The sequence below is a fragment of the Lupinus angustifolius genome, chromosome LG15 (genome assembly GCF_001865875.1).
Source record: "Lupinus angustifolius cultivar Tanjil chromosome LG15, LupAngTanjil_v1.0, whole genome shotgun sequence".
Lineage (NCBI taxonomy): Eukaryota > Viridiplantae > Streptophyta > Magnoliopsida > Fabales > Fabaceae > Lupinus > Lupinus angustifolius.
The window spans coordinates 4745775-4755794 of NC_032023.1; the positions used below are offsets into that span (position 1 = coordinate 4745775).

At 31.1% G+C, this 10020-nt stretch overlaps 1 protein-coding gene across 1 annotated transcript; it reads left to right on the plus strand.

Moving 5' to 3' along the window:
* Nucleotides 2597-9040, plus strand: LOC109327451 (signal peptidase complex catalytic subunit SEC11C-like). Its single transcript, XM_019560596.1, has 8 exons — nt 2597-2734; nt 3147-3259; nt 3652-3723; nt 5440-5475; nt 6284-6329; nt 6582-6669; nt 8094-8151; nt 8835-9040. The coding sequence occupies exons 1-8, from the start codon at nt 2656-2658 to the stop codon at nt 8883-8885; spliced, it is 543 nt and encodes a 180-aa protein (XP_019416141.1). The 5' UTR covers nt 2597-2655; the 3' UTR covers nt 8886-9040.

Consider the following 10020-nt stretch of genomic DNA (forward strand, 5'->3'; position numbering starts at 1 on the left):
ATCATACAATAGCATTCATGAAAACAATAAAATATATGTAACTAGTTTTTATTGATGCAAGATAATGGATAACAAAATTTTAGTTTACATATTTTATCAAACATATAGCAATCAAACCAAAGTTTAGTAAAATCAATAACTGATGTTTACCCAAGGGCAGCCTCAACAACTAGGTGAGGGGCTGAAACGGAACATTGTTGGAGCTTCGTTAGGTGTTAATGGTGGTTGCTGGTAATGGGGATGGATGGAAATGATGGTGTCGTAGATGGTGCAACATTTGAATGATCTTTATTGCAACGTTTAGACAACCTTTGTTGCAGCATCTGAATGACTTCTCTTCATGGATGAGGCCAGCAACCGGATGCTACAAACCAGTGGTGGATTTTGATGCAAAATTTAGGAGAGACATAATATCTAATTACATTTTTTAATTAAGATTGATTTAATAACAAAAAAATATACATAATTATTTTAAAGTTTCAAAATAACATATAATTCTAAATAATAATAATAATAATTAATAATTAAAGATATTAAAGAAAAATGTGCATTAATATAAAGTGGTGGTATCCGTTCTTTTAAAGAGTCGAAATCATCGATAATTGAATTATGAGTAAAATTTTAAGTTATTTCCTTTTTAATATAAAATATCATGTTGTCTACAAGAAATTCATATATATCTTACCATGTAATTTTATTTAGTTGTCTTTGTTGCTGAAAATGATCTAGCTAAACTAAAATAGTTAAGATGAAACGAATAACTCGGTCTAGTAAATAATATGTATTCGTTTTTCCTGTATTGTCAAAGTTACACTTAATTCATAGTTAAAAACTTTTCACAAATGAATGACTAATAACACCAATAATAAAATGTTGACATTGACATCTCAAGTTAATATTATCTTACTCATTGAAATCCATAGGTATAATTTTTGCACAAAAATATATATATTATCAATAATAAAATGATTCTTCTGTAGTAGCTAAACTAAAATAGTTAAGATGAAACGAATAACTCGGTCAAGTAAATAGTATGTATTCAATTTTCCCATATTGTCAAAGTTACACTTAATTCAAATATAGTTAAGAACTTTTCACACATGAATTACTAATAATATCAATAATAAAATGTTGATATTATCTTACTCATTGAAATTCATAGGGTATAATTTTTGCACAAATATATATATATATATATATATATTATCAATATTAAATAATTCATAAAAATCTATAGGATGTTAGGACTTTTGTGCAAATTTTGACAAAGACAATTAATGATTCTCATAATCTTTCATACGTGTAAAATCATTATGAATATAATATTATAAACAAAATCAAGATCTCCGCATGTAAAAAAATTAATCAATTATCTATGATTTAGAAAGACTGTACAAATTGCACAAAGTACAAAAAATATATTGGAAAAAATGGTAAAACAATTGTGAAGTACATTTGAAAAAAATCACGGGGCAGTTGCCCCACTTACCCTAACAATGATTCACCTCTGCTACAAACAGCTTTTGGAGGGTTGGATATTGTAGACGGCCAATATATAGCTTTGGAGAAATTAGTAAATGAGTTGGGTTTAGAAGGTTTGGGGGAGAGGATAAGAGATTTTTAATTGTTTCTACTAAAATAACATTGGGAGAGATTTAACTTGATTTAAAAAACAAGGAAATTTTGACTATATCTTTTGGTACACATGTAAACTCATGTTAGAAACCCCATAATTTATTATTTTACACTTGTGTTTACTTCACATGAAGAAGTTGGTATACAGAAAATATATTTTATAAAGAAATGTATCACCAATTTTAAAATGAGTTTAAAATTTATGTATAGTTAGTGTATAAAATTGTATATTGTCAGTATATCATCTATCATTGTTTTATATTACTTTTGTTTGAAGATCAATGATGATTAACGTATAAATGGTGGATGATTTATTGATAATGTAAAAAATACTTATATTATTAATATATACATGTTAAATCATTTTAAAATATATGGAAGTGAAATAGAGTAAGATATTAAATATCTAAAGAAAATGAGAGAAATGTGAAGTTATAAAGTTTGAAAATGTAAATGTAAGTAAAATAAAGAATAAGAAAATTTCTGGGGAGACACTGTTCCCCTGAAATTAGATCATTTCCTATACTGAGGGTGTTTAATACGGGAGAAAATCGTGATGTGTGACATTTAAATTTTTTTAATAACATAGATTTTAAATTTTTTTAAATAAAAAATTATAAATTATGAAACCAATCATACACCACATTCAGGTACTTGATAGGATCCAGTCCTGTTCCCTGTCCCTTTAATCATCTGCCAGTGGTTTTTAAAGAGCACAAGACCAACTATAAACCAGTAATAATACCAGAACAAGAGCATTTTATATTTATTTATTTAGTAAATATAAACTGAACTTAAAAATTGTATTTTTTAATCAATTAATAATGTTACAGAAACATTCTTATTGGGCCCACAGAAAGACACATGTCGCACAGACATTGAATGAGCCACGCATGTATGCGTTTTTTAAATTGGAAGCATGGCCTCCAATCAGTTCATACACAAAACTCACGATATATAATAAACATAAGCAATGAATGCTTTATTTGAATCTTACCTGAGTCGTGCAAAGAGAGTAAAATGGGTTGTTTCGGAAACGTGGTTGACTCAGTCAAATCCTTTCAATTCAGACAAACTCTGTCCCAATTAATCACTCTTGGTATGCTCATTCTCCACTCTCATTCTCCTCTTTTAAATTGTACTCTCGATCACAATTGAGGTCGCAATATTATATTTCCGAATATCCGCAATCGCATCATCATGTCATATGTCGCATTTTCCCAAAGATTGTAATGTCATCACAAAAGCAGTCTTTAGGAACTAATCTCTTTCGGATGCCTAATTGTCAACTCCAATCACTGTCGTTAACCAGAATTGAACCCTAAACACTGTTCTCCTACCTGATTTATTTTCCTCCACATAATTACAATTATAAGTATTACAGTGACTAATGTATAATTTGCATATTTGACTGAATTATACTCAAAACCTCTTTGTTTCATAACTCACATAGTCACATTCATCAATTGAGGAATTATTTTTCGTTGATCTGTGCAATGTGTTGCGTTCAGGGTTGATTGTAGCAACAGCATTAACATTGTGGAAAGGGTTAATGTGTATAACCGGCACTGAATCTCCAGTAATTGTTGTTCTTTCTGGTAGCATGGAACCAGGATTCAGAAGAGTGAGTATTATTACTTTTTTTTAGTTTAGTTCAAAGCATGTAACTTTTGTGAATGATCATTCTTATTTGCTTCCTCACTTTTGTTGATTTTGGTCTCTCAATTGTAAAAATCTAAATTGGTCCAAAAAATTCAGATGGGGTCAAATTAATCATTTATAGTATATTTTACAACATATGATATTGACTAATTTGACCCTCAAAAGGACCCACCCATATTTAAATTTTTTTTTATCATTTTAGGTTTTTCAATGGTTGAGGGAATAAAAAGTCGACAAACATGACTAAAATTGATATTTATTTTTCTTATTATGTTTTAGACTTTCATTATGTATATCATTATTGTTATTATTATTAATCTATGGTTTCTTTAACAAAATTTGATTCTATTACAGGGTGATATTTTATTCTTGCGCATGACCAAGGATCCGATTCGTGCAGGAGATATTATTGTTTTCAATATAGATGTATGATTACTTTCCCTTTTTTCTTTGAAACAATAGATGTAACTATAGATGTATGTTCTATCAACTCATTCTGATTTTGTTATGTATCTGTTACTTGTGGAATTTCAAATAAAAGGGTAGTTCATGTATGAGGTTTCTAATTAGTGGAGTCTGAGGAGGGTAGTTGTCCACTGTCCACAAGCGGTTGAGGTTTTTACCAAAATTTGAACCCGTGATCTCTTTGTCACTAAACAATAACCTTATTGTTTTTGCAACAATGCTCACCCTCACTTACGGAATTTCAAATGCTTAAAATAATACTCTTGCTATTCTATGAATGTATTTCTTCACATGGATTTCTAAGTTTTCAATTTTTTTAACATGGACTTATGTTAGCAAAAACACACTATGATACATTTAATTTTTTCTTTAATATGCAGTATTTAATTTCAAGCTGCATGTAGAAGAGTCTCAGGACTATGTATTCTCATTGATTTTTGAGAATATACATTTTTGAAAAGATTTGTTTCCCCTCTTACATTTAACAGCAAATCCCCCTTTAAGTATAATAAGTCTCAGACACAATCATCCATTGGATTGTAGTCCTTAATTCTTCCCTGCCTTGTTGTGGCACCTGAATGTGTGTTATATATCTGTACATATTATCTCAATTCCGATTCTTAGTCGAAGAAAAAAAATTACACCCAAATGTTGTCCTCCCGCATCATATTTCTATGTTGGTGTGCTGCTTTCTATCTTCTTACAGGTCATTCTCTTTTGTTTTTCAGTTGTTGTTCTATTATCTCTTAATTTCACTCATTGCTTATACCAACAAGAGCTAAGCTCTTTATCTTTTCTTGTTCCTTTTCTGGAACCTTTTACGAATCTGCACTTCTTGCATATGTCATTGAACAATGTCCTTTCTGGGATTTGTGGCTTTCTTATACAGATAATGTTCTTATTGTTTCTTTCTATCTCCCGTTTTTTTTGTAAATTTTCTAGCCTTTCTTTCCTGTGACTCACACCTCTTGTCCCTCATAGCTACCATGACAAAGCTCTTCTCTTCTCACGTTTCTTTCTAGAGCCTTCAGCTATTCTGCTTGCCGCTCTTGCTCTTCTCCTGCATGCTGCAGCATATCCAACATAAGTCATTGTACATGTTCCATGCAAGACTACTACTTCGGTACTTGGTGGTCTCAGTTTTGGATTGTCTCTGATTTTGATCTTACTAATGATTATCACTATTTTATTACTGATGGCCAAAAGTACCAACTCTGTAATATGATTTAACACTTAATTTTAAGATGACCAAAATGGTTTCACATTTTTTTGGTCTCACAGAGGTGCTTCTATTTACCATATCATCAATGATGAATATATCCTACTTTGTTATAGGTATTCCATGACATCATTAAATAGTGAACACAAAATTGTCTGATGTTGTGTCAAAGTCAAAAGTCTCTTTCACCTATCTGGCCTTCCCCCATCTGTTTTCTTGATTTTAAAGGAATATTTGAAGTTTAAATTACTTGGAATCCTTTGCCCCTTATGTAAAATCATGAAATAAATCTGGTGAAATTCACATGAGGTATGGACTATATATAAACAGGAAAGAAGGGTGCAAAAAGAAGGCATTAAATGGGTTTGGTGCAATCTATAGGCTAGTCTTCGCAGATTTATTTATCTTAATGTGCTTGCTTCTATATGTTATGCTGATAAATGTGTGCACATTTACAGGGACGCGATATTCCAATTGTTCACCGTGTTATTAAGGCAAGTGGATTAGATTTATTTTCTGACTCACAATTCTGCATTCATGCTATTCATAAATTTTAGGTTTCTGTTAGGAAGCATCATTTCATAAGAGTAGATTTTGTTCGCTAAATGATCATGACCTGCCCACTGCACTGCTGCTATGCCAGCTCTGCGAACTCCATAGTTGGATAATCTATTTGATATAAACTCAAGTATTTTGTACATAACTCCTAGAAATTAGAAACATATGAAGAAAGACAAAGTAGTGTCCATGAAGAAAGGATTGATGATGATGAATGGTCATAAACAATTGATCTTCCAGAGTTTATACTTTATCCTCCTTTAACGTTTGCTCCTAAAATTTTCCCCACAGACTAGCTACCAACCAGCAACACAGGATATACACCCTAAATACCACACTTACTAATTGTTAATGAATCTTGCTATATCTAGATGATCTTTTCCCCTTGGTTCATTGAATTGATAGAGCTGAACTATATAAAAGGAACTCATATTGCTCAAAATATAGAAAATAATGGTATAGTAAATTACTAAGTTATGCACGTATATATCAATAATTATGGATAAATCACCATTTTATACTGTGCAACATTCTAAACTCTGAAACTCGTCATTTAATCAGATTGCCAGTTTTAGAACTGAAGGCTTACTAATTTGTACTTCTAAAATTTGCAAGTTAACATTCATAGTTGATTTCTCTTTTGTTTTTCATTTTTTATCTAATGCTTACATGTACCTTTATAATATGAATATTGCTTCTGATTTGGTAGATTTCACTCAATTTAACTTTGTTCTTAAATTTTAGGTCCATGAACCAAACAATGTTAAAGAAACTTACATGCTCACTAAAGGTGCGATAGCTGTTTCGATAATATCTCTGTATTGTATTACATTTGTCAGCAGATGATCCTCTTAATAATGAGGAAATCATTTTATTTTTCAGTTTTTCTCCCTATATTTTATGATACGATCACCATTCACTATAGTTTCTAGTTTTAACGGCGTTACTGTTTTGTTGTGTCAATTAATATTGGTGGCATTAGCAGTTCCTTTCCATCTATTGACTGAACATGCTAATTCCTTGATATGGTTTGATGTATCAGGAGACAACAATCCTATGGATGATAGGGTTTTGTACAATTATGGTCAGAATTGGTTGCAGCGACACCATATTATGGGAAGAGCTGTTGGGTAATTTTTCACCCTTTTTTCCAGGGATAATACTATCATTTACATGTTCTCTTGCGGAATCTTAGGACTAAGCTTGACCTATTTCTTCCATTTTTGTTACATCATAGAGGACTATAGAGGACTACTTTTTATTGAGCAAAAGTCTAGAACTATAAAAGATATCGTCTTTATATTGATCAGATTTTACCTTAATATTATGCTTGATCTATTTATTCTAGAAAATAAGTACAATCCTCCTCTTCCCTTCCATTCTTGTCTACAAAAACTATGGGTTCTCCTTATACCAGGAACCAGCTTTACAATAAGACCTGTTCAAAAAACCCAAAACGAAGGAAATATTGATGTTATAGCACAGTATGAAAGGATCTTTTATGGGGTGTTTTGAAGACTTTATATAGATAACTTAATTGGGCTTATGAAAATAGCTTATGAGCTCACTATAAACTCTTTTTAACCTGTTTCAAAACTGCTTATTGACCAAACTCTTAGTGAAGCTTTTTAGTGCACCCTTATGCTAAAACACAATATTTTCTATCTCTTTGCATATTGTTGACCATGACTTTATGGCTATACTATAAAGTATAAACAAACAATTGATTCTCTCATTAGTGTGTACTAGTTTTAGTGTAAGAATTGAGGTGATGTGAACTTTAAATAAATACATTCACTTGTTGCAATCAATTCCACTCTTGAAAGATGACTCATTGGTTTGTGTCTTCTATGGAAGGATCACATAATTATGGTTATCTTTTGTTCTGTAAGTACTGTATTGGATTCGAGACTCCGTTAATTGGACTCACATTGTGGCAAAACCATTATTCTAAAACATGTATGGTTGTTCATTGTGGTGTTTGCAATAGAGAGAATGATTGGGAAAAGGAGTAGAAAAATAACTAATTAATTCATATCTCTAGTGATTTTCTTTCATGTAAAAGACCCAACTATCTTCAAAAATTAGTATACTGCGTTATCTCTTTCCTTCTAATGTTAAGTGATGATGGCAGTGTTTTAAATTGCGGTCGCGGTTACTGCGATTGCGATTATTCTGTCGTCGCGATGCGGATTGCGATCGTTACGGTGTGAATTATTTTGTGAGTAAAAACATATTTTTCACATCGATGCGGTCTGATGCGGCCCGATGCGGTTGTGATGCAGCCCGATGCGATTGTGTTGCGGCCCGATGCGGTCAAAATGTGGTATGATGTGGTTGCGATGCGGCCTGTTGCGGTCGCATCACTGTGATTCGGTATCACACTGGCAATTGCGGTGTGATGCGGTTGTAGTAGTCACCAGAACTGCAATATTGCAGCCGCATCATGTGATGCGGTTCGCAATTTGATACACTGGATGATGGGTTCAAGAGTTGCAGAGAAAATTTATTATTTTCTTCTTTGTATGTTCAACCACATTGCTCTTTTCTGCAGGTTTTTACCCTATGCTGGATGGATGACGATAATCATGACTGAAAATCCTATTGTCAAGGTTTGTTTTTTCTTTGTAATTTAAATATTATTTTTTGTAAATATTCTCCTCTTTTCCTTGTTATGATTTGACAAAATTTTATGTTGATTATCTATTATCTAACACAACTTTCACGCTATATGTAGCGTGAAAGATTCTGATGTCAGCACATCCTAACCATATAATTAAATGGATAAGGAATAAGAATACTATTGCCCACTTAAATTATTGCGGGTATGGGCTAAACAGATTGGGCGATCCGTTTTACCATGTCAACTCGTAACCATAATGTTAGATATCTCATTTTGATTATTATTTTTCATTTCCAGATTATATCATTTTATTGGTGTACTTTATTTAACCTATTCTTAAGGCTTAAGGCTGTGTTATTTTATGTCTCGGACAAATAAGATATTATCATATGAATAAAAAGAAATTTTTTTAAAAATAAAACATAACATTTTATACCACTTGTTAAAATTTGATTAGTTTTGGATAAGGAATAAGAATACCATTGGGGACAAGTGATATATGTTAAATGGTCTTTTCACTTCTACCTGGCCACATTCCCATCTTGTTTTTTTTTCTTTCCTCAAATGCATTCTCTCCCAAAACCACATTTTTTATCTCCATCTGAAGTTCTTGTCAAATTCTCTCCAAAAATATTAAATATTTTGATGCTAATTAGTCTTATTTTCTTGCAGTACGTACTCCTTGGGACGATGGCACTGCTGATTTTAACAACCAAGGAATAGAGATACAATTCTTTATACATGATATAAATACACTCAAAGTTAGCTATCTCAAGGTGAAGATTCTAAGAAATAATCATTTATATTGCAATGTAGGAGAATCTGAGAATATTTCTATTTGAAGTGAATAATAATCAATGTCATACAAATCACAATTATAGATTGTTGCTGTTTAAATATTTTCTTCCCTGCATCTCTGTTGGAAACTGGTTTTGCTATAATACAGTGTTGACATTGGAATGAAACTTGTTTTGCTATAATACAATGTTGAAGCACTTGAAAAAGATAAAGACAAATTGGTTCATTCAAACACAAGTAGCATCATGCTATTGGTAAACTCATTATTAACCACATTATTTATCTCAAGGAATTAGATTTTTATTATAAGTAACTAAGTATTAAGTTAGGTAAGACCGTAAGAGTATTTGGATATCAATTTGTATATTACAAACATTGAAATCCCTCTTGGTGAAAAGGTAGCAAAAGGAGGTCATCCAATCAGCATACTATCATTTATTATTCGAGCACACCAAACAAGTTCCAATCAAATTTTAATAAATAATATAAAAACATAACTTGTTGTTTTATAAAATTTTTATTTTTATTTATATAGCAATATCTAATTGGTTTAAGATAGGAAATGAGATACCCTTAAAAAATAGATAATCTCACAAGTTCAGTTAAATTAATCAATAGCACATATCACTCTCCTATTCTTAAAATGGAGTCCAGGCTCCTCATAAACAATATGTATATCCACAGTGATAGACGGACTCTGAAAATCATGTAACTAAAATATATATAAATAAAAATGTGCCTTTTCTCCTAAGACTGGATTGCTAAATGTAAATAAAAAAATAATCAAATTGCACCATCTCTATAATAAGTGAATGCCTCTTTTTCTCTTAAAGTTTTCTGAATTATTCTTATACACTTTGCATGAAAACAATGTCTAGTGGCCATACATTTTATGGCTTTAACTATAAAAAATTGTGTGAAAATGTATCCACCATGTCATATTCGAAGATAATGTAATTATGTTTTTTTGTGTTATCATTTATAACTTAATTTTAATTAGAAGTGAAATTTTAATATATTATCAAGATTTTATTGGTTATCTCAACATAAATATATCTCC